The sequence below is a fragment of the Scaptodrosophila lebanonensis genome, unplaced genomic scaffold, assembly GCF_003285725.1.
Source record: "Scaptodrosophila lebanonensis strain 11010-0011.00,11010-0021.00 unplaced genomic scaffold, SlebRS2 tig00001410-arrow-pilon, whole genome shotgun sequence".
Taxonomy (NCBI): Eukaryota; Metazoa; Arthropoda; class Insecta; order Diptera; family Drosophilidae; genus Scaptodrosophila; species Scaptodrosophila lebanonensis.
In genome coordinates this window covers 5,847,327-5,873,035 of record NW_022060738.1, presented here as the reverse complement: position 1 = coordinate 5,873,035, position 25,709 = coordinate 5,847,327, and the positions used below count along the sequence as shown (strand labels likewise).

The window sequence follows — 25,709 nt, the reverse complement described above, 5'->3', positions numbered from 1 at the left end:
AACCAGTTACGCGAACTATGCTTTTCGTATTATTTGATTTTTACTGCAAATAAAAAAAATAAAACGCCACTTCAAACTATTGGATAAAAAGCGATCTAAGCGGAAAATGGGAAAATTGCTCGTCACATTTTTAAAAGCAGAAACTGTTTTGTGGCTTTTCAAAAGCCTTCGATAATTATAGGCGTATGAAAAAGATTAAATATTTTCATAAAAATAAAAAAACAACCAGCTTTTTAACGAATTTCTCGATCGTGATGTGATGCCGATGATATTATTTCTGACCCACGGTGCAAGTACTCTTTATCAGAATGCGATTTGGCATGTGTTTTGCCCAACTTTGAGAAAGCTTCGGAAAAAAGACCCACAGAGAGACAGCGGCTTGAAGCTTTGAAGAACTTTAAAGCTCGCTATAGATAACGAATATAAGATCGTCTCGTCTGCATATACGACTATCAGTCTTTGTTTACACGCGGGAGAATAAACAAATAGAAAAATGTTAAAAACGAGCTTACTCATATATGTATGCACGGTCGGATTAATCATTGGAATTTCCAATTGCAAGCCAGTAGTGTGTAAGTATGTTGTCATTGTGAAAGCGTTACATATCTTGTGAAGGCGAATTCTAATACATTGTTCCGGTTTGAACAGGGCCGCGGACCAAACGTGTTTATAGTCATGACTTTGTGTTTCCATCGGACGATGAGAATGAAGATTATACGCTGCCGATTTGGGATTATCATCATTCAGCAACGGAATCGAATAGAAGAAACAAACACAATATATCGACAATATCACAAAACACGACAGCATTTCCAACTCAATTAAATACTCATGTGAGTGCCGAGGAGCAATTGAAGAAGTGTAGTTTTTATAAAGAGCATGGCCCCTTTTCCCATGGGCGTCTTTTGTTAGTTCGAAATAGCACAGAGGAAGTATCAAACGCCGTGGACTATGTGATTGATATTTTGACATCTAAACTGCAGCTCTCTGGCTTGGTTTATAGCATATTGCAAGCCAAGTCGGACGAAAATAATATTCTTTTCGAAATGGAAACAAAGTTCGATGCTTACACAGTACTTGAAAAGTTTTGTAATCTGTTCTTAGATACCTATCAGTATCGTGGTCCCCTAAGAGATATTCATCCTAACTATGAAATTATGTATACTGATCGAGATTTTCATGAAAGAGATGCCATTGATCTCAGATTGCATAGACGTGCAGTCGTGTGAGATATATTTAGATATACCCGTACACTTGTATACTTGTAAGTTCAGTAGGCATTGATTAGTTCACATTCACGTCAAAAGTTGCAAGATAGCCATTATTTTATAATTATAGTACATTTCTTAGGTCATAAGTTTGCAATTTTAAGGTACAATGTAATATGCTTAAAATTACATATTATTGAAATCTAAACAGTAGGAATTACATTTAAGTCTCTAATACAGGTTTTGTTTAGAATTATAAGTATACATATGTAAGAAACCAAGACGGAAACACTAAATAATAATATTATAGCGTATTTGGAATACACTCAAACACAAGGCAGTTGTGCTCCTAAGCGACACATATACACATTACAGGTGGAGAACTATCGATTGTACTATCGATCTCCCATCGATAGTACCCACATACTTTGGATAGTGTCCGACCTACCATCGATAGTTCGGTTTTGACATCACCGCGCGTTTATTTCTGGCGTATGTGAAAAAAATTGATAATTAGAAAAACCGGCAACGGAGATCAAAATTCAGCATGCATTATATGATTTTTTAGATGAAAGACCTATTTTCTTGTTTAAAATGTAAACAAGTTTAAACTTTAACTTTACAAACCAAATTGTATGTTACTGTGGTCCCGTTCACTATAGCCGACTATCGATATCACTATCGTCAGCTATCGATGGTTGTGAAATTACTATCGTCGACTATAGATGGCTCCAGCTATTGATAGTTCTCCACTCCTAATACACATATATAAGGGCGGATGACGAAAGGCCTTAAGTCGATTTAGCGTTTCGGATCTGTTAACGCAATATGAGGTATTAATGAATGCGAATATAGATTATGAACGGTGCAATATTTGGAAATTCGAACGCGCCATTCAGACGATCAGTTAGTTGAGCTCCTTTAAAACGAAATCCTAATACTCCAAGAGCTGCACCCTTTGTTCTTTTAAAGCAATGTTTCGACAGCATTCGCGCTGCTTAAAGGTGTGAACTGATGCATGGGAAGAAGGCTATATGATTAATCATTATATATAACATTCCAATTGGAATGAGGAACGTTGAAACATTACCCAACTTATAGTACTTAATACAAAAGTCTATGGCACTGGAAAATCGAACTTTAAGATATTTTCACCAGATTCAACCGATTTAAATGAAAGCACGCTCGGTTCCCTCCATTCGCAACAAATACAAATTAGCAAGAGATGTTCATGCCATCTTTCATTTGCCAAAGAGGTATTCGGTCAGCAATTATATTTTTGATCTCCTTTCTTTCAGTATGCCTATAAGAAGCTCTTCTAGTAGCGACCTAAAGGAATGCTTATCAGGGCAATGCAAATAAAAATAATATACTTAACCCAAAATCCATAACCCAAATTAAACAATTTTTTGCTGATATCTCTTTATTTTCATGCAATTATAACACATAATGAACAATTTAGATATGAGAATTATATATTAGAATAGAGTAAGTAATAAACTTTTATACAATGATTTTTGAAGAAGAATGTTTATTTTACAAAAACCCCCCCTTTAGTAAAAGCTGCCTACACCCTTGATACATATACTATTTAAGTGATTGAAGAATGTTGATATTTTGATTGATTCTCTTTGGAGGAATTACAATCACGGTAGCTCTAAAGAAACTTTTCTTAGTGGGATACTGACGAGTTCATCTTCTATTGGAGGTAGCCTTCGTTTCTGTCGCTGCTCCTCTGCTTTTGCTTCAGTCGCCATTGCTCTTACCAGAAAATAGGCTACGGCCGATCCCACCAATGAACCTGCAACTACATCCGACCAGTGATGATGATGCTCCACAACACGCAGATAGGAGGAGACAAGTGCAAACATAAGACAGAGCAGTTGACCCAATGACCTCAGTAGAGTATTGGTTAAGAACATTAATTTCCTCTCCTTGGCACTCTGCAATTGCAAATAGAGTGCCAAAAAGACGAGACCGTAGAAAGCCCGAGCGGCGTGTCCACTGAAAAATGATGAGCTGACTTCAATCGGCGTGCGCGGTGCACAGGTGTAGTCTGTGTGATACGCCCAGATCGTTTGGTTCCGCTCATTCTCACACGTAGCATTCCTTTCGCCAAAGGTAGGCTGGCAGAGGGCAAAGAAATGAGGTCGCAATCGACCCAATGTTGCCTTGGCCATTTTGGTGAGCAACGACTGTGCTTCGAATCCAAATAGGAAATAGCGCACAGCATTGTAGAGAGGCCAAAAATGTGACCAACGGATTTTGCATTCGGAACCTTGTTCTCCCCACCATTTGCAAAACTCGATCAGCACGAACACGATCAGTGGCAGGGACAAGGCCACTATGAATACCGAAGCGTCCATCGATACCTCCACATACGGATACATTAATGATTCGTCATTACAAAAGAAACCACGTGGTTTTCCAGGAACGATCTTTTTCCAGTACTTAAAAAATTTTCTAACACATCCCAGTAGCGCGGCCAACAGCAATATATCAAGCAGCAGGCGAATAAACTGCCAGTTGCCCTTAAACTTCAAATTTAGTTTCACGTCCATTGAAAGGGAACTGAACACTTTCGTGCTCAAGTGATTACTGAGCGTGCCACATAATATATACAAAATATTATGCTTCGGAAATGAAAAAGTTGTATTTTTAGAACCCACTTACTTAGTATGCTTTTCGTGTGGTGGTAATCCAAACAAGAACTTGAATGCCATGCTATAGTCAAGCGATCGCAACTGTTATAAGCCCTATACCTACTTAAAACCTAGATTCGTTTTTGAAAAACATTAAAAAAAAATTTAACTAACTAATAATAAATTAGATATGACTATGTGTATTTACAATTTCATGAATGTGTATGTGGTTTGTGTCTATGTCTTTGTGCGCAGTCAAGGGCGTAGGCAGGGGGGATCATATGCATACGGTTTTTTTAAATGCATCGTGCATTATTTAATAATAATTTAATTATTTGGTAAAAGCTGCCTACGCCCTTGTGCGCAGGACAGATTTGAATATGAATACCATGTATTAATAGTTGGTGTACTTCCTTAGATCTTTGCGCTCCTACAGACGAACGGACAGATGGATACACGGACACGGCTATACTAAGTCGCCTTACATACATTCGCACAAAACTAGTATACCCGTTTACCCATTTTGAATAGGGTATAAAAACTGTGGGAGAACATTAACTCGTTCTGATTGGTTTGAAGCTCCTCTGATTTCAGAGATACTTGCTAACGAAAGAAGAAGCTTTGTGTGGTCAACCACGCCTTTTTCTGGCTGTTGCATACATTTGCAGTATACACATTTCGTGATTTCAATTCAGGCGGGTATATTCGACTACTTTCTACTTATAGTATTTTAGAGGCGAGTTCGATCTAGTTGGAACAATAAACAAGGAATATACATATGGATATCCTTGAATATACACGATAATAGCGGAGTCTGTCCAGTCCAGTCTGTCCAACTTTTCTCATAGTATTAAAAAAATGAGCAGCAGATATGAGTATGTATGTATATCTAATCACAAAAAAAATCATTGAAATATTATTATTAATTTGCTCTGTAAAAATTAGTTGTTAAGACTTTGGACAAAATAATGTTGAAGAATTTCTTGAAATACATTACAGTAAAGGGCATTTACTGGTTAGTGTTCGATTTGGTAAAAGTTTATTTCTTAATAAACGCTTCTTCTCCAGCACGTTTTTGGATTTTGGAATTCTACATTTGCATTAGAATTCGTTTAAAGCAAAAGCTTTCTTAAAAGCTTCTGCTATAGCTAACCATAAAAGATTATTAGGCTTTTAAAATTTCTGGAAAATGAGGTCACGTGCTATTGTATCAGTATTTGCTTGTTGTTTAGGAAATTTAAAAAATGATTCTGCTTTTGTAAAATTATTTTGTTTAATAATTTGGCCCTACACTGCGCTTATCTACACACATATGCACATTTTAGAATACAATTTACAGTTGTTTCGGGTCGATTGCCTGTTTAAAACAATAGATCCGCCTCATATCGATGCACAAGCTGAGCTGAAAATAGCAAACAATTTTATCTCCAATCAAACAATTAAAAACGCTGCATAAATTTTCGTTGTCTATGCGCTAAATCGCTTTTCCTGCGCATCTGCCTGCCTGCCTGCCTGCCTAGCTGCCTTCCTGTCCTGGCCGGACTGCCCAACACTAACCGATCATCAGCCGGCGGCATAATATGGCGGAAGGTGAACTAAATGCAATTAAGTTTCTTTTTTTGTGGCTTTTGCCTGCGTCAAAACGCATTTTCCGTGCATGTTCGCGGCCGGGCACGGGTCAACTGGTTTATTGGTGGTGTTGTTGTTTTGTATTAACTAGTCGTTGCTGCAAACAAGTCCCTCTCCACCGAGCACTGCATGTCCTACACGGCCGCAACTTGTGTTCATGTGTGTGTGTGCGCGCTTGTGTGTGTGTGTGTGTGTGTGCGCATGCCGGCGAACGGACGAGCGGAGCTTTACAATTTACACATTAATTATGAGCAGACATGTGTTGTAGGCGTTTGCGTTGAAGCTCAGGCCGGGACCAGGACCGGTACCGTTTTGGCTGGTACTGAGCTCAGTCCGTGGGCTTGTTCGCGGCACGGTAACAGGTGCCCGTATTTGTGTGTGTGTTGGTGCTGGTGTTTGTGTGTGCGTGCGCGTGTTCACCGCCTGCAAGTATGCAAATGCAAGCAAAGCAAAATATGCCCCGGGCTGTTTTATGGCAGCGAATTAATGAACGCAGCAAACGACCGCCCAACAAGCCACGTCCAGCAGTGGACCACATTGACAATTATAGTGAACAATTTTATTTATCGCTTTATTGTTGGTTTTCATAGTGCGGGCTTAGAACGATCACCGCATTACTGGCGGCTTCGTGAGTTTCATTTCGAACGTAATTTGAATTTAGCAGTTCAACTTCTTGTTGCTAACCTATTTGCCATTCGTTAATTATTTGAAAACAATTTAATTACTTCTTTTTTGAACAATCTTTGTACATATTTCTGCAATCAAGTCTGATCAGCATGGATTTATATAAAATCGGTTAACATCGACTTATTTGCGGGAACTTACTTCCTTGGGAAATTAGAAAAGGTGCAGACTGCTGTTATACACTGCTCTTATATACTGCTGTTTCAGATTGATCTTGTACACTGACCTTATACACTTATCTTATACATTGATCTTATACATTGATCTTATACACCGATCTTATGCACCGATCTTATGCACCGATCTTATACACTGCTGTTATACACTGATTTTATACATTGATGTTATACACTGATGTTATACACTGATGTTATACACTGATGTTATACACTGATGTTATACACTGATGTTATACACTGATGTTATACACTGATGTTATACACTGATGTTATACACTGATGTTATACACTGATGTTATACACTGATGTTATACACTGATGTTATACACTGATGTTATACACTGATGTTATACACTGATGTTATACACTGATGTTATACACTGATGTTATACACTGATGTTATACACTGATGTTATACACTGATGTTATACACTGATCTTATACACTGATGTTATACACTGATGTTATACACTGATCTTATACAGTGATGTTATACACTTATGTTCTACATTAATGTTATACACTGCTGTTATATACAGATTTCAGTAAATCGTTTGAAGTCTTTCTCTGGAAACTTGGTCGTATAACGTACTTGTTTGGTTTAGGTTTCCTCATATCTTTAAAATAAAAATCGGGGAGTATTGCTCAGGTGGAATATATCTAAACCTGTTCAAGTTATTTCTTACGTACTTATATCATGGACCGTTATTAGATACTCTGTTTTAAAATGTCCTCCCATCTATCCTGTCGCATTCTCATACATCATGTATGCTGATGTTGTGCCTCTTCTATCGTAAACCGACTCTGCCGTCTGCACGATGTTTTGATTGCCGTGGTGGGGATTGCTCTATTTGTAAATGGGAAATTTTAACCACTTCAGAACACAATTAGTTTAGTGGAATGAAGCATTGCAACGTACATTTAAAAGATTTACATTTACAAAGATATTGAAGTACTTTATCATTTCAAATTGAACTTCAAACTTCATGAGTCTTTTATCGTAAATAACCAAACTATGGTCTAATGAATTCAAGGATCCCTATTCTACTTCTTGAATATAGCTCATGCGTTTGGTTTCCGCAGTATCAAGCGCATCAGGGTCGAATTGAGTTGTTTGGAAACATTGCCTTCTTTTGCTCTTCATGGATTAAATCTGGATCCCAACTTTTGTTTTCCATTCTACCCAACCAGACTTCTGCTCATGAACTCAACCGAACTGTCTCTTTCCACTCTAAAATCCTCTCTTTTTAGTCATCTCCCGAATCCTTGACTTTACTATACACGTGCTGGTATAGATTGGCGAATATTATTAGAGGATGTTGGTAATTGTGTATGCAAAAGGTTTCAGAAAGAAATGAAAGCATAAGTATTCATCACTAGAGAATTCGATTACGAAGTAGGTTAATCCAAATCGTAATCTATGTAGAAAAATTTCTAAAAGTTGTCCTTAAGATAATATAAATATATGTACATAAATATATAATACTGTTTAAAAGCCTTAGGTATCTATGTCTCAGAATTGTTATTTAGAGGTTATATTTATTACTTGAGCACTTCGAAGACTGGAAACTTTCTTATTGTATAATCGTATACTTTTTGGTGGCTTTGAATATTTTTATTTTTTTCATTGTATGTGTATTAATAATATCTTTGACTGCATTTGGATGTGATTGGAACCAGCAGAGTGAAAATACTCGAAGTGCGTTTGTCGTTGTTGTGCTTCCGATTAAAAATTTCGCTGCATTAAATTAATCATGGAATCGTCAGCAGTGGATTTGCCGCCTGCTTATTTATAGTAGGTTGTGATTGTTAAGAGGCGCTGTTTTTTGTTTTGTCGTCACAACTACTCGTAAAATGAGTAAATAAAATAAAAATAAATTATTATTATAAAAATATCTACAGCTTAGCCTCTATTAAAACTATGCAAAGTGCATCTTGGCTTTTTAAAATGACAGACAATTGTAAAACACTTGAAACCTTGAATAATCCTGACCACCACTATCTTCTGTTGATGAGGTATGCATGTTGTACCGTTAGTTTAGTAATTTTGACCACCGTGTGGTGCATAGGGATGCCCCTGTCGTTTCGTTACCAATCCCGTCTCCTTTTCGCAGAACCTCTCCGACTGCATCACATGCGACAGAGCCCCATAGCCAGTCGCTGCAAATGCGCTAGGAAGGGTCATTATGTATTTTCCGTACCGCATGTCTGTCCCTGCTTCTGTCGCAGCTGCAGTTCCATTGCATACCCGCTGTGCCGCTTCTACGCTCCTTGCAAAAATATACACACGGAAACATAAACACATATACACACAAACACATGCACACCATGCTGTGTGTGGTCGACTCTGGGCTTGTTTGTGTGCACGAGTCTGTGTGTGCTTATGCGCCTCCGTGTGCAATAATAGCAATAATTTATCACCCCAGTCAAAATTATGCATGAACTCAATTGTGCGTGAAATTAAATTTTAAGCGCAAACAAGAAGACTCGACGTCCTCGGACTGTTTACTCCCATAATTTGGCTAATTTCATGAAAGTGAGGCATTGCCCACTGACGCCGCCAGTTGCATGTGATAATTGAAAATATTTCAAATTGCATGTCAGTTTGTATGTAAGTACTCTTATGTATGTATGTATGTATGTATGTAAATGATGCGTGCCTATATATCAAAGAGTATGTTTGTGCTGTGGCTTGGCAAATGGGAGTTTAATATGAATGCAAATGTATCAGAGTGTTGATTTAAACGCAATTAAATATAAGTCTTTAGTGAGAAGGCATTCATTAAATGTTGACACAAAATTAGAAGTACTTACTGGATTCAATGGCGCAGAAAATGAATGAATTCCCTAATATTCTATAATCTATCTATTCTATAATCTTAATAAACGACCATACTTGTACAGCAGCTGCCACCAGGTCTGGGCAAGTTTTTTGTGTTCAATACAAGGAAAGAATTAATTGAGATGCACTTTATTTGTACACGGTAATACGAGTAGACGGTACTAGACTTCTTCAAATATATTTATTGCTCAGAATATACTGGAATGCATTACTATATCTTTTAACTTTAGCATCTCTTCTCCTTGATTTCTTTGTTAACTATGTACTAGCTTGAAACGTCCTTGCTTAGAATATTAATTCCAATTACAAATTTGTATTTCTGCAATTAGTAATCATTTCTATCTGTTGAAATCAAAATCGTTCAATATACTATAATCCTTCAAATACCAATGTATGGGTGCAATCATTTAATAAATATAATTTAAATTTGACAATTTTGTTCTTCATTAAATACAACTTACATTGTTGACATAATTTCTTGACAAACAATGGATCGAAATACACGATTGTATGTTGGATACGGATCATAAAACTATTAGACATTTAAGAGTTCCGATAATAAAATAAATACCCTTAATAATAAGTATTCTTCGCATACATTTAATAAAGTATGTTAGAACTAACGATATATTACAGGCCAAGCCTAAAGACGCAGCCACCACATTTTGTTCATCACTCTATTAAGCCATCGCATATTTTATTCGCTTAAACAGGGGGCAATTGAAAAGCCACAATTGTAGAGCCATAAATAACATATCTGTAGCCCGGCACAATTTTGTATACTCCTATATACACATGCTAGCTGGATAACCATGCAAATATATAACTAGTGAACGGTCCGTAGAAAATAAAATAAGTACCAAGTTTTGGGATTGCATTTTTACCGTCGCAGCAGCTTTGATTGCTTTAAAAATAATTTATTGAGTCAATTGACTTTTCGCAGTGGAGTCTCCGCAAATAAACGCACTGCAATCGAACTTACAATCAACAGAGACATACACATACACACACACACACACACACACACACATACATTCACTCTCACTCAGGCTCACGTGAATATGTAACTGAATGCTTGGCACAATTGTGTTGACTCTGCAAGAGGCAAAAAGGAAAGGCATTAGAAGAGAAATAAACTCAAGTGCAGTCAGTCCACACGCTCCTTCATTCGGTTCAATTTGAAATTTATTGCCGCAAAAGTTCGTTCACTTTGGCCAGGGCCAGTTAAAGCTACGGATATATGAATCATCCACATGGGCTAACACAATGCCACTGCCACTCCCACTCACCCTTCCCCTGGGAACAAGCAACCCAACTTTTCAGCATTTTGTCATGCATCAAAATGTCGAATGTCCAGACAGACAAGTGTAGAAGGCTTCTCAGCAAAATGCAAACTGAGTCACAAATGTCAATCCAATTTGATGATGATGGCCATGATGATGCTGGGCCTACAACTACATACACATCTACAGACACAGATATATAGTATATACAAGTATGTGTGTTTTGTAGAGCGGAGATAGTTGCATTTGGAAGGCAAACATAACCGCCTCGTCACATCGTGATTGACAGCAGAAGTGGCTACTGTGGATGTCGGAATGTTTTCCTTACTTTGCATAACAAGCAAGCAGGAGTGGAGGCAGACTCTTATACTTGCTGTACACACACAGTTGAAAAATTAATTTTCTTTAATTTCTACAACTATAACTGTATATTTTTAGTTAAATATTTAAGAAACTTTCTTTTTGTTTCCCCATTTCACAAGCATGTTTCTCAAATTCAGGGCTTTTGCATTTTAGATTATTTATCTACCTTCACTAATCTTTAAATACAACCTTTAAGGAAAAGATCAATTTAATTCAAAGGTCAATTGCTCATAAATATTTCTATTCATATATGTATTTAGCTAATTTTTAATCAACTTGCACAAATAAAGCGATAAAATTCTAGTTTTAGTTTCCCAATTGTTTTTAATTTCCACTTTAATGGTGATAGCTTAGGAACGGTCTATTTACATTTGGATAAAATAAATAAAGTAGGGATTAGCTCGGATTAGACCTGTTCAAATAATTAGAAAAAATTTAATATTACAAATAAACATTTTTTAAATGTATGTAACTTTTAATAATCTAATAAAGTATAACCGAATTTATCAAAATAAATGCAAATTACCAAAATCAATTTAAGGCTAGAGGATATACGAGTATGTACGCGTGTATGTGGAAATGTCCGCGTAATATTACGCAAGTCCAACCAAAATCAACTAATATTTGGTGACTTTTAAAAGACTCCCATCACGCGTGTAGGTACCGATTTCTCACCTTATACTGTACTACCAATTTTCTTCAAGGTACATATATGTATTAATAGAAATAAATGTGTCAGAGGTATAATTAAATGGATATTTTAATCCAAATTTTGCTTTTGAAAGAGTTAGTTTGGATTTATTTAAAAAATAACATTACTGCTCAATCCATTGATACTTTTAACAGCTTTGCTTGTCATGTTACTTGCTCTACATTTCCTGTTAGCATAACAGTCGATTTGACATTTAGTTAAGGGTGTTTGTTTCTGTTGTTACTGCAGCCAGTTTAACATGAACTTTATGAAGCTGCCAGTCTATACAGTATGTTACTTTATAGTGTCGTAATCGAGCCTGCGCAGAAGCCAGGAAGATTATGGAAATGGACAAACATATATGAGCTGATTGAAGCCATTTAAAGACTGCCTATGTAGGTATATGTAGCATTAACGGGCATCAAATTATTGTTTTATTCAATATGCTCCAAATAGGTGTGACTGTCGTTGAATATTTGATTAAAGCACGTGAGAAATAAATAAATATTGATTGCCAGGAGTAGGTATTGGCAATGGGAATGCTTAAGATATGAAAATACATATAGTTTATGTAAATGAAAAGAAATAGCGCTCTAGTTAGGTAATACTTGTAGTAATAGGGACTGATTATTGGTTGATGATTTGCCATAAATATATCAATGAAGTATCGATAGAGAGGGGAACATTATTATTTTCAATTTTTCATGAAAATGATTTTAAAATTCCATTACATTTAAATATAACTTTCGCTTAATCAGAAGAACCATGAATAACAAATTTTTAGCAACTCAACAAATAACGATATATATTAATTCTTTAAGCAAATTTATGAAACATTCATAAACATGAAACATCATTTCAAACTTAAATGTATTCCATTAATATCAAGTTACTCCTAAAAATGAACGTAATTACCTTAGAAGTCTTTCAACGAAATATTATTCTCCTAAACGGAACAGACTGATATAAAAGATAGTTTCAGATAAATAGATTTTGCATTGCAATTAGTAAATATAGTATAATACTTATGTTAATTACATTTTTAAAGGCATAATATGTTACAAAAGGTTAAGAGGTCAAGGTTTATTTGTGGTAGAGAAAATTATTATAGAATATTTTCGGGGGGACAGATGTATACTTGTATGTATAAATAAGTAAATAACATAGAATATTTTCGGGAGCGGCTGTATATATAAAAATTCGAATATATATATGTGCGTGCGCTTGATGAGATAAGGCGTTAAAAACTTTAAAAGATATTAGATAAATGATATTTTAGCTTTGAGAATTATTCACATTTAGAACCATCTTAAAACCACTATATGACTCCAGTCTTGATAAATTTGTAATTTGGTAATATCGCTTTATTTTATACACAAAGAATACAATAAATACTATAAAGTCAAGCATTAATTTTCAGTTATTTTCATCTTTCATTATATAAAATTATAAATGAATCTGATTCCAAATAATTTAATGAGAGCTATGAAGTTTTGCTTTCAACCAGAAGAAGCTGTGCAAGATCAGAGAAGTGAATCCGGCAAAGATAGACCCAAGGCACTAAATGGGATGCGAAAATGACAATTGTGTTCAGATTAATATGAAAAGGTTTCAGTCACCAATTGGCTCTCTTATATATCAAGCAGTCCTGAGTCGGCCAGACTTTTTGAACGCTGTTAGCAAATCGGCGCAAAGAGATGCAGATCGACAAGAAGAACACGAGAAAGCAGCGAAACACATTCTGAGGTATCTTGCGGACACGATGGATCTAAGTATTGTATATCGCAAATCTGGTGAATCCGTCAAAGGTTTTTTGATGCTGATTGGGCCAACGAGAACGACAGAATATCCTACAGAGGGTACGCATTCTTCATGGCTGGAGGTGCGGAGTACCTCGTGCTGTCTACGGCTGCCAAAGAAGTTATCTACCTGAGAAGACTTCTGAACGATATAGGCTGCTCAACACAAATGGAACCGATGACCATCCACGGCGACAACATGAGTGGGCAACAAGATAAAAAACATAACAATGGACGTAAACATTTCTATTGATCTAACCGCTACCTCCACTGAACGAGATTGTTGATAAACATATGTTTACTCTAATATCAATGCATTCGCGTATGACATATAATGACTTGTATAAGTGTTTTGACTTCTCCAAAACACACCACAATAAGAACATTGTACTATAGTAGAAGAGGACAAGTCAGTCACAAATCAACTTTCTTACTGTACACATATACGACATCTGTGCGCGCATTATTTAGAGGGGTTTCCGCCCTTGAACAAAGATGAACAAACTTTTGAATATTCATCACAACACAACAGAAATCGAATGTTATGTATATTAAAAATATTATGCTACACAATCCTTTTTCTTTGTTTTTAGAATTTCACAATCCTCAAAAAATGGTATCCAAGAGACTTAGTATATTAGAGTGCCACAAGCAAAAATTAAAAGATAATGCTCCTAAATTTGTCATTGATCTATCCTAATGCTCCTTATCTCTGGTTCGGTTTCAGCTCTGGTTGTGTGAGCTTGAACGAACACACATGCTTGACCCAATCCTAAAATTTTTTTAACGACTTATCTCATCCCGCGCCCGCGCATATATTTATGGGAGTTATGGAATATCACGATTTGTGGGGGAGAGGGGGGAGGGAGGGAAATCCCAAAACGACTAAAATGTTGTGTCCTTATGTCTTATAGTCTCCGAAAATTATAAAATAAAAATCAAATAATAAAACAAACTTACAAAGCGTACACACATAAGGCATATTTGTGAAAAATTTTGTCTCTATAGTCTCTGAGATTCAAGTGTTCATACGGACAGACAGACAGACAGACAGACAGATAGGTATAGATCGTCTCGTCTTGTCATGCTGATCAGTTACATTAGCCACCACCCGCAAACCTAATAACTCTTGTACATTTCATGTATAAGGTATAAAAAGTAATATAGTACGGAAGCAATGGCTTATATAGTTTGCAGACTATTATCATGGTGGAATGAAGTTCGTCGCAGCTTCGTCGCAGGCGAATATACGTTGATTGATTGATTACAATCATTTCAGCTATCAGTCGGTTAATTTAATTCGGTGCGCTTTTATTTAGAAAGCAGAATGATATTTTGACATCATCAGAGTATTGTGATGATGTGAACCAAAAAGCTAGGGTACAGGTGAACTTATTATATTGATTTGATTTAAGTCAGTTCTTTTTCACTTATTTCCATTTAACATAAATATATGTCCGTTGCGATTGCTGCATCTAAGGCGGAAAAATATATAAACATACTATGCAGCATTTAAGCAATCCACTATGAATAAAAATTGAGCAAAATCAATTCTGAAAAACATGCTTAAACACATCGTTCCAACTTCTGTTTAAGTTTTGATTCTTTTTCAGCAAAATCAATTCATAAACAGTAATCATGAATATACCTAATGATTATATAATTTTAGGTACTGAAAATACGTAAATAAAAAATTGATAAGAAAAAAGCAATTAAATTAAATGTTTTGTTCAAAAAGAAAAAAGACACAAGAAACAAAATACAAGCGAAATGCCAACGATGCTAAATAAATGTATTAAGTCGCAAGAAAAACAGCAAACAGCAAAATATATAACACATATAGTACTTATGTATATAACTTTATATGAGTAGTACTATGTGTTATATATGAAAAGCCAGAGAAAACACACGAAAAAATGGTAAAGACGGAAAAAATGGCAAGCGCTTGGCAAGGACATTTTTACCAAGGGGCGTGTTGCTCTGCATGTGTAATACACATTGTCTATTTATTTTTATGTTGTTGTTGTTGGTGTTGCAATGCTGTTGTTGTTGTTGCTGATTCCACCCGCTGATGCGGTTTATACTTTACGTGCTGCTGCTCGCTCATAAATTGCGCTGTTGTTCTAAAACCAGAAAATATAATAAATAATAAACAAAAATGCAATAAATAATGGTGAGTTGATCGCATTGCCAAATTGAATGCAATTTTTTGTATTTTTTGCTTCCGCTTTTTTTTTTTTTGCTTTCTATTGAGCATAGTCGTACTTGTACATTATCTTTTGTACTTCCTTTTCGTTTTGTGGCTAAACCCGGCATTCATTGATGTAACATGATAAAGTGTGATTTTTTGTTTTTGGCAAGCTAGGAAGTGTAATCTAAAAGCGAACACCATAAGCTGCCAACTTTTGTGTGGCCGCCATGTGTGGTTTATTTATGTAGCTTTCATTATCTGTGGCACCACCACTCGGTCGGTCTCTCTCTCTCTCTCTCTCTCTGTATTATGCAACGGCAACGTGAAACTGTCAGGTTACATAATTATACACCATTGATGACATGGAATGCAGGACATAAATTTTCGTGGTACGCAGTTAATTCCCCGGGGTGAATGCACCGCGCATCAAAGGACAAAGGTCGGTGCCGAGCGTTTAATTTGCACTTGAATGGAAAATGGAAAACAAACTGTACAATTACCGCACAGCAAGCAGCCAACAATTTCAATTTGTTTTCAGTTGCAGTTTTTGTTATTTTAGCTGTGGCCATTGTTAATGTTACTGTTCCAGTTGCAGTGGTTGTTGTTCTTGTTGTCGCTGCCAGAGATGTGCGCGTGACAATCAAAATGCCTTGGGATCTCAAATGGTAGCCACATTCACAACGAATTTGTGGTAAATTTATTAAACATAAATTTCAGGTGTAAATGACAAGTGCTGCACAAATCAATAAATCCCTCTGACAAAAATTGTTCGCTGATGTATCTTCAGAGCCCCTTGGTTGAAGTTCGATTGGTAGAGAAACTAGTAGACCCTCTCACTCTTTGGCTACAGTGTATAAAAAGCTGGCTAATATTTTAGTCGCACCTCTGCCAAGATTCATAAACTCCTTCGAGTGCTGGACACAGGTGGCAAATGTATGGCCCTCGCAGTGAGCCAACGGTCTCTGGGTGAAGAAATTCTGTTTTAATTGGTCCAACCTCTTTTTTTCAAATCGATCATCTTTTTTTTCGAATTGGAATTGCAGATGACGTGGTGTGAAGATCATCAAAGAAAACTGACAGCAATATTCATGAGAGAGCGCTAGATGAGCAGTTGAAAGCGTAGAACACAGAAAACATTCTAGTAGATGAGTTGCACACAATATATACGAACAATATATTCTTCATCTTGATAGAATTCGAAACAAATTAGTATTTGCAAAGTCTGTCTTTATACAAGTAGACTGGGTCTCTGGACTAATAGTGGTTTACTTATGTGAAGTCTGGAGGCAATTTGTGTTGCTCTTAAGCAATTGATAGATGATAAATTGAAATGCATTAAAAGCCTTTCTCGTTTAATTTTGGCACTTGACTGGGTATTCAAAGTCATCTTTTGCCGATCACGATCACGCATGAGTTCTTGCACATTTCTAGCTGCTGCTGCTCTATAGCTGTTGGCATTGTTGATGCCACCAACGCGGTCAGTCTCGCGCCTGGCCATGTTTGTTGTGAAGTGGCAGTGGCAGTGGCAGACTCTCTTGTCTTGCCGCCTCCATTGGCGCCGTTTAATTAATTTATTTAATTACGTACACATTTGCATTCATTTTTAATCAGTTAGTAATGTTGCAAAAATGGCGCTCTCTTCACATTTAATGACATGAAAAACGTGAGTGTTTATTTTGGGTGCATTGAAAAACATAATAAAAAACGCAATAATAAAAACAACAACAGTAGCAACAATAATTGTACAAATACTGCTTAAATTATTCATATTGGTTTTATATAATGCGCTTTTTTTCAACAAGTTTTGTCCGAATGGCATACGCTTGAATTGACAAGCACAACAACGAGTGGAAAAATCAATTACGAAATTAAATTGTGTGGAAATAATCATAAATTGCGTTTAAATTAACCAAACGATACATAACGAATAAAAAAAGCTATCAGAAACTATATCAGGATTTGATTTTTAGTTGAATAACCTAAATAAAATATGTAATTAAATAGCATATTGAAAAAAAGGAAACCAAATCGCTTTTTTCTGTCTTAGCTTAAAGTTATAAAAAACAGCATAAATGCATACTGTTAATTAATGCCTTGCTTACCGCTTCGAGACACGAAAAAGCTTTTAGCATAATACATAAAAATGACCACATTAATGCTTGGGCACTTTCAACTTGAGCTCCATTAAATATTTTGTGGCATGGAAAAAAAGGTAACCTCAAAAAATTGCGCCACTTCATTTTTAGGCCATTTGAAATTACTTAATTCGGCGAAACAAAGAAACAAAAGCCATCGTATTCGTATATGTGCTGGTCGCCATGCCGGAAGTAAGGCCCAGCTGTTGCCTGTGTTTTCCTGTGTTATCTGAGGCCCGTTGCAAGGACCAGCACTCAACCACAGCTGCCGCAACTTTACAGCTGCCGCACTTTCCATACAATGAAGAACACTGCTTTTTACTTTGCCGCATCCTCACACTCCTCCTTTTTTAAATGTGTTTTTCGTTTTCCAACAAGTGTTATTCTTCTGTTGACTGCTACCATGGATTTGGAGTCAAGATTGCAATGCTTGGCCTTAGAAAATCTTCGTATTACGTATACGACATGGGTAACAAAGATTTAAGCAATTCGTTTTTCTCTTTAAGCTTAACATTTAAATATATACTATTGTGTATTTTATTATAATTAAGGTTTTCTCTTTGCCACTTTTTTCCATTAATATTTAATACTATATTTAAGCTACACTATACACTTGCAATATATGTACAGTTTTATATCTACGATGAAAAGACATTGTTCTAAACTCTGATTTTTATTAAGCTAGTTTTATGCAATTTTTTGTACTTTTTTTTTTTGCAAATGAATCAAAATAAATAAATATGATTTCTCTTCATGAAAAAAAACATTGCTTTTGTTTAATGCAGAGCTGAACCAAAGCAGCAGCAACAATATCAATTGCTGTCCTCTCTCAGACAGCAGATATTACATTTATGGCCATAACATCCTTTTTCAATAATTGTGGAAAAACCAAAAAAATATGTAATAACAAAATTGAATTGCTTCTACGCTGTTTCACATTATGTAGAATTGGATTAATTCACTTCGCAATGCAATTTTTAATAAGATTAAGTAATGCAGCTTGTAAGACTGAGCAAGACAAAGAGGAACATAACTCTCTCAGTTCTTTTGCTAAGTAGTAATACTTTGGCCGCCTTGTTTTCATTTATTTATATCATACTGTGATTATTACTTTATATAATTCAGGGGCGGCATTCATAGCGTTAATTTAAATTAAATCAGCTTAAGAACTCTAGTTGTGAGAGGAAACTGGAAGCTCATTTGTGAGTACTTACAACAATTTAAATATGACTGCGAGTTTAAATTCAAAGTTGTAACTATTTGTTAAAAAAACATATATATTTTGTTAGCCTTTCTGCATTGTGCCTTTTAGCAAGTTTTTCCTGAAACCTAATTTGGCCAGAAAATTGTTTTATTTCCCATCCTACTTGCATTTGTAGTTTTTGTAATATTTGTGCTTGCATGTGCATTTGTGCTCGGCAACTATTTTTAAATATGCATATATGGCTTCAAATGCCAAATGCAATTAAGCATAAACATTTTTAGCTAGAAAAGTGAATGCAAACAAATGTGCAAATTATTTTCATGTGGGGAGTGTGATTACAAAAAAGTTCATAAGAAATCGAAGTTTTTGTTCAACACAACAATCGAAATTTTTATGAAATAAATTATATGGCATTTAATTTGTGTTAGTCCTGGAATTACTTTGCCGATAATTAGTTCAATAAATTTTCAAATAATAATTCCTTGTGTCCTATTTGGAATTTATATCAAAAATTCCATTTTCACTCATTGGGGAAATGTGTGCCAAATGTGTTTCGGCCAATTAGTTTATTGAAAAATTGATTTAAAATTCCACAACGACTAACAAAATAATAAAAACAACACAGCTCCCTATGCTGTTGTTGGCAGCAACAAACAACAAAACCCACCGGCTAAAAAGTAACACAAAGCTCCAATTTTGAATTTGATATTACATAAATTTTGCAAATGTTTATTATACCCTGTGCCCGAAGGCTGAAGGGTATATTAGAAAATACAAACGTGAATATATGTGCAGGCAGAAAGTCGCGAGGGAGACCTCGAGTACTAGGTACTTAGGTATATTAGCATGGCAAGTCGATATAGATAGACATACGAGCCAATATAGCTAGGTATGTAGAAAAATTATATTACAAATTATTATATTATATAACTGCCGTTTAGCGGAAAAGTTGTACTTAATAGAATCTTTTCTGTGTATAATAAGATATCTAAACAAAATAAAGTATTGTACAGTCTTATCATTTAATATCTCCGGAGTAATCTCTGACCACTTACTGCTGTGAGTCGGGGCATAGCTTGCATTCAAATTTTCCCCCAACGGGTTGGAGATTTTCCCTTATGCTTAATTAGATGTTCCGTAGGATTAATTTTCCTTTTTCGCACTATTTTATTGTTAGTTTGTTAGATCTATAATTTCTCTGACCCGACTCGGGGCATAGCTGTTCAAATGGCAAGTAAAATTCCCCCAATCTATCGGAGGCATTAATAGAAGTTATTGTACAGTTTTTTCTTAGGCTTTCTTATCTTGTAAATTCTTAATGTAAATCATAGTTTCTAAAAATGTATCGACAGCACTATTTGTTGATTTATTAAATAAAATACGATGAATTACGACGAGACATAATTTGGTAATTATTGTGTTTTCGGAATCTCTCAGTGCCTGAAGCATTATTGTTACGACAAAATTTTAGTTGCTGGATAATGGTGGAGGTAGGAGGGTATACAAAAGTTTTGCTGGTACGACCTTTTGTTTTTTACTCGGTTTTTCACGCTCTTACATTTGTGTGTGTGTGCGGGTTACTATATATTTGTATGGGTGTAGTATATAGTATGTGTATTATAACATCAGCTGGCGCAGCAGCCAGCCACAATACACTCGTATTTCATTCGTTGGGAATCAGCGGCAACTCGTTGATTAATCCTATTCTTGACTTTGGCATCGCACATGCCGTATGATTTGGTCGAACAATCTCAGAGCTGAATCACAGGATTTGAATGCCAGGCGATGTGATTTGCTTTGGAATTCAAATGAAATAGAAAGAGGGGACACATACGAGTATCCATGGAATTTGTGCAATATTCTATGGATGGTTGATTGTATGTGTGTGTGTGTGTCTGTGTGTATAAATATTCAAAAAGATTTCGCATGCGGCGCACATTTTGAATACATTTGACAATTTTTCGTAAGAGAAATGAGAAATATTTGCATTTACTTGAGTAGCAGCGGCAATGGCGACGTCTACGTTGGCGTTGGCGTTGACGGTGGCGTCGGTGGTGACTGCAGAATGCAAAAATGTAATTTCCATGAAAGCAGCAGTCAAGCAGCCAAAGTGGCTGGGAAATGCGCAGGCATGCCACCCATCCTCGCAGATTCCTCACAATGCAATTTGTAGGCAGGGCAAAGACCAACATAGTGCCAAACAGTGGGTTAGTTCTACACCAAAACATCACAATATACTTGTAGACTAACTAGCTGAACTCTGCAACTGTTACAAATTTACCTTTGACATATAATGTAAGTTTTTCACTTTTTTTATAGCAGCGTTTAACACTTTCTATTATTGTTTACTGATAAGCAGATGTTGTATATGCTGTTATATAATGTATAAATTACAATAAATACCGCTTAATTACTGACAAAGTTTCAAAATTTAATTCTGATTGTGAATCGCCAGAATATTAATATTGGCTTTCTTTTTGCGTTGGAAGTCTAAACAACATACTTGTACATACAGGCAGATAGCGGTGTGGTTAATCCCTTGATCGGCGCATCCGACTGTCCGTCCGTATGAGCCTGGAAAACATTTGATCCACATCAGTTAGGGCCACCAAAGTCGGTATTTAGATATTACTTGACCACACGAATATCAAGTTTATTACAAATTACATGTAGCTAACATAGGCTTGATCGGCTTGACACGATTATAAATAGCTTTTTATTTCAATTTTTTTTTAAGTTTTTTTTATTTATCGAATCTTTTGTCTGGGAGACTTACGATAAGTAGTCAAATCTTAATCTAATATAGTTATTTAATTAATTACAATTAAATATTTAAATTACTAACATCTGTTATTGCTGGGTGGGGAGGTCTCTTCGCCGGAGTCCTGTATGGCTAGCCTGCCAAGTTAAATTCTGCGCAAGTCTATTTGGATGGTTCCGAAGCTTAAGCTGGTACTTTGCTTTCACCTTGGCGATTTCATCTGTAACAGATCCCACATTTAAATCTTTGCGGATATTTTCACTCCGTATGTATAGTACCTGTGTGCCCCAGTGATGGTTGTCAGTATCTTCTTCTCAGTAAATTACTAATGGAAGCGTTTCCCCTTAGTTCAGAGCCATATCTCCAAATTGGTTTGAGAACTGCATTGTACAAGAGTACTTTGTACTCTAGTTTTAGTGGTAACAGACGTTTATAAGCCAATGTAGATTAATAGCTTTTAGTTTCAGTTGATCTCTCTTCGCTGCGATGTGTTTGCGCCAAGTAAGCCGTCTGTCCAAATGGACACCAAGGTAAGTTACATCGTGTTTTTGTGGAATATTGATGTTGTTTAGCGACAATGGAGGACAAGTTTGTTTATTTAGGGTAAAGGTGAGATGTTTACACTTTTGCTCGTTTACAAGTATGCGCCAGTCTGCTAGCCATTCTTCTATGGCCACGAGGTGAGATGATAAGAGTTCTGTAGTTCTAGTTGGGCACTTCAATTTTTAAATGTGTCTTTGCCTATAATATATGTACAGGTACAATCAGCCCCATCATAATTATGCATAATTCTAAAAAATAAAAAATAATGAAAATGACATCTCACCATATTTAAGCGATATGGACTTAAGCCTATTTTTATTTTTAATTTCTTATGCAGTACAATGAGAACATGGAAGAATTTGAACATTTTTGTTGCCCTTGGACACAATTTCAACGATTTGCACCGTCAGATGGGGTGTCAGGCAAATCGTTGTTATCAATCCCCTCAGTGCCTTCCTCTGCGTTAGGTGAGGAAGGTTCAGGTGGATCGGTTGAATCAGTAGCCTCAATATTATCTGTGGCTGTAAGTGGAGCCCCAGAGGCTTTTGCCATGACATAGTATTGTTGATTCTCCGCATCGCTTAATGCTCTAAAAGGTGTATTTTTACCCACAATTGCAACATTAATATGCAAATCAGTGGCAGGCTCCTCGGAGCCCATTGAAGCTCGAATAGCTTGAATGCCATGGCATATTAATTGGTCCTTTGTGCAATCTGCGAAACTTTTCAAATGGCGCTCCAAGTAGGAACGTGCACCTTGAGAGCGGGCCCCAATGGCCATGGCCTTACAATTGAGAACATTGGCCGACGGCATTACTTGGAAAATATGTGTACCTTGATCATCGTAGCCGGCTCCTAAAATTCCCACTCCATATGGGCGACGATCGTAAGTCTGTGTACCCGATTGTAGTTTGATGCCCAAGTTTTGGAATAGTCGGGCCACGGGATATGAGGATTGGTAAGCGGTGTTATAACTCAAGCAATCGGAGCGCAAGTGCTTCGTAATTCGACGCGCGTCAGCCATCAAGCCTGCTGTCGATATGCCGATGTGGCTATCGATCGCCATTATCTTCCGCTGTTGACCATTTTCAGAATCGACCATTAGGGGGTCCGGACGATTAAGTGCGATAAGCACGGCATACTCCTCACTCTTGAGTCCTACTGTGACGGTTCCCAACTTCACAGCTTCCATGGCATACTCCACCTACGCAGATCTATAGTTAAGGATATATATACGTATACATATGGTTAAAGCCGTACCTGATGAAGCCGGCCCTGTGGACTAAACACAGTCACGTCGTTCTCGTAAGCAGAGCGAAACATGTTCAATGTTTTCAGGTATTAGTTTAGCGTTCCTTAACCAATACTACAATATATGGAACTCTTGACTCAATATATGTAAAAATTTTTAGTGATATACTCAAAACAAAATTGTCGGAAATGCTCTATCTTAGAAAATTCAAATTACAGTTCCAGGAAAGAAAAAGACTGCTAGAATTCACAATTCAAATGGAATATGAAGCTTATAACCTATGATAATATTTTAGAGTATTCTAGATTTAATGTTCAATGTTTTCAGGTATTAGTTTAGCGTTCCTTAACCAATACTACAATATATGGAACTCTTGACTCAATATATGTAAAAATTTTTAGTGATATACTCAAAACAAAATTGTCGGAAATGCTCTATCTTAGAAAATTCAAATTACAGTTCCAGGAAAGAAAAAGACTGCTAGAATTCACAATTCAAATCGAATATGAAGCTTATAACCTATGATAATATTTTAGAGTATTCTAGATTTAATTTTATTTGTAAGTCTTATACTAGCGTTAAAAGTATTGAATTACTTTTAAATTATTTCGCTAGTGATTACAAATGTAATTATATTGATCATATTATTAGGATATTTTCTTACTATTAATGATATTTTTAACATGCAAAACTTTTATTAATCTTTATAATTATGTATATTTTAGGTTTGTTTTATCAGTTTTATACTTGATCTATTTTGCCTACTAAACTAAGTGTGTGATTAATATTAAGTTTTAGGTAACGTTAGGTTAGATAATGTTTTGTAAGTGTGCTTGAATCTTAACCCTAATTGTTGTTAGTTGACGAACAGCGAAAATAAAGAAATGCTTTTCTGAATTTGCTAATTTTAATCTTTGGCAAACTATGTTATTGGTTATTTTTGATGTCGTGAAAGTAATATATAACTTGGTTCCTTACATGTAATAATTCTATGCCAGAAGATTAGGGTTCTTAGCTTAATCCGGGAAACGAGGGTCAGATTGTATATTTAATTGGCGTACTTCGTTATGAAATGCATTCTTTTAATATAGAAAATATACAGTGCTGTGCTATTAAAGGCTACTTTTATCTAGTTTTGACTTACAGAAGCACAGTCACCGAAGATTTCAATTCTATAAAATAGCAAGGGTGTCAGGCGTGTCTTGGCAATCAGGAGGTTTAGTTTCAATGGAAGAAAATTCTGCGGCAAAGCATTTTAAAATAATTTTTTAAATCTTTTTAATGCTTTATTTTTGTTTTCAAAATCGCAATCCCTTGATTGTAAATAAAATTTATTTGCGAAGCAATTTAACTCTTTTTTGTGCTGCTGCTTTGCGGCCTGATGCCAATGGGTGTACCACTTGGCAGAATTTGTTGGGGTACAGGGTATTTACATGTTGGTAACAATGTCTTGCTACCATTTGGGTTAGGGTATATAAAATAAATTCGTACAAGTATGTTATGTCCTGGCACTTCGAGTTAAAATAATTCAAATAAAATAACTTAAAATAGTCCATTTTAGAGAAATGAGAGAGACTGAGCACATTTCAGCCCATTGTGGAAGAGCGGCAGCGGCCCGACCGATGGCGTCTATTGTGCGGGTTAGTAGCGGCTGCATTTGCATGCTGACAGCAGTTGCTGCTTCTTGCTGTTGAGTAGTTCTAACTCACTTGCGAGTACCCCTCCCCCCGCCAGTTCCCCGGCCCGGCCCGGCCCGACCCGGCCCGGCCCGGCTACTCGAGCGCTGGCATTCGCATGCTTGTCGCTTTGCATGAAATATTTGACTTTTGATTAAACCGGCAACTCAAGTGTTGTGCTCAACGTAGCCGTGGTTCTTGGCTCTTGGCTCTCGGCTCTCGGCTCTTGGCTCTGGGCTTATAGCTGATGGCGACGCCTCGCCATCACCCACTCCGTCGTTGTCATTGTGGTGGTGGGGCTGCGTGCGTGACACTCTGACTGTGGCACTCTCGGGCATCTCGACGAGATTCACTTGTCTTTCAAATGCATTTCATATTGTGTTGCATAATTTTGTGGTTTTTTCTAATGTGAATTGTGCGCGGAAAATGGGATGAAAAAAAAAAAAACGTAGCATGCAGTGCTCACCCCATGCGCATCGCAAACTTTTCAAAGAAGTTGTGTGCAACTTGCCGTTTGCAGTTTGTTGGTGTCTTGAACAATACCAACAACAATAGAGCCAACAACAAAAAATGTGCGTTGTTTGTTGTGGTGCAAATAACTGCGCTGCTCAATCTGTCGCTTCATGTT

General features: G+C 36.3%; 3 protein-coding genes across 3 annotated transcripts; 1 reads left to right on the top strand and 2 right to left on the bottom strand.

The window, feature by feature from the left end:
• The first annotated feature begins 470 nt into the window (after window positions 1-470).
• On the top strand, window positions 471-1,417 carry LOC115630717. Its single transcript, XM_030527369.1, has 2 exons — window positions 471-572; window positions 649-1,417. The coding sequence occupies exons 1-2, from the start codon at window positions 494-496 to the stop codon at window positions 1,227-1,229; spliced, it is 660 nt and encodes a 219-aa protein (XP_030383229.1). The 5' UTR covers window positions 471-493; the 3' UTR covers window positions 1,230-1,417.
• Window positions 1,418-1,999: 582 nt separating this feature from the next.
• Window positions 2,000-3,931, bottom strand: LOC115630769 (putative phosphatidate phosphatase). Its single transcript, XM_030527424.1, has 3 exons — window positions 3,882-3,931; window positions 2,975-3,806; window positions 2,000-2,023 (listed from the first exon to the last, which is right to left on the bottom strand). Exons 1-3 carry the CDS (start codon window positions 3,929-3,931, stop codon window positions 2,000-2,002), a joined length of 906 nt encoding a protein of 301 aa, XP_030383284.1.
• Window positions 3,932-22,426: 18,495 nt separating this feature from the next.
• On the bottom strand, window positions 22,427-23,525 carry LOC115630700 (proteasome subunit alpha type-1-like). Its single transcript, XM_030527352.1, has 2 exons — window positions 23,414-23,525; window positions 22,427-23,357 (listed from the first exon to the last, which is right to left on the bottom strand). Exons 1-2 carry the CDS (start codon window positions 23,474-23,476, stop codon window positions 22,545-22,547), a joined length of 876 nt encoding a protein of 291 aa, XP_030383212.1. The 5' UTR covers window positions 23,477-23,525; the 3' UTR covers window positions 22,427-22,544.
• Window positions 23,526-25,709: the final 2,184 nt, after the last annotated feature.

What these genes read in the sequence shown, in the direction of transcription:
- LOC115630717 (XM_030527369.1), top strand. Translation starts at nt 494, where the DNA reads ATGTTAAAAACGAGCTTACTCATATATGTATGCACGGTCGGATTAATC. An exon ending in CAATTGCAAGCCAGTAGTGT is followed by an intron (nt 573 to 648) that starts GTAAGTATGTTG and finishes CGGTTTGAACAG; the next exon opens with GGCCGCGGACCAAACGTGTT.
- LOC115630769 (XM_030527424.1), bottom strand. Translation starts at nt 3,931, where the DNA reads ATGGCATTCAAGTTCTTGTTTGGATTACCACCACACGAAAAGCATACT. An exon ending in CCACACGAAAAGCATACTAA is followed by an intron (nt 3,807 to 3,881) that starts GTAAGTGGGTTC and finishes TGGCACGCTCAG; the next exon opens with TAATCACTTGAGCACGAAAG. An exon ending in CGGCCGTAGCCTATTTTCTG is followed by an intron (nt 2,024 to 2,974) that starts GTAAGAGCAATG and finishes TTGCGTTAACAG; the next exon opens with ATCCGAAACGCTAAATCGAC.
- LOC115630700 (XM_030527352.1), bottom strand. Translation starts at nt 23,476, where the DNA reads ATGTTTCGCTCTGCTTACGAGAACGACGTGACTGTGTTTAGTCCACAG. An exon ending in CACAGGGCCGGCTTCATCAG is followed by an intron (nt 23,358 to 23,413) that starts GTACGGCTTTAA and finishes AGATCTGCGTAG; the next exon opens with GTGGAGTATGCCATGGAAGC.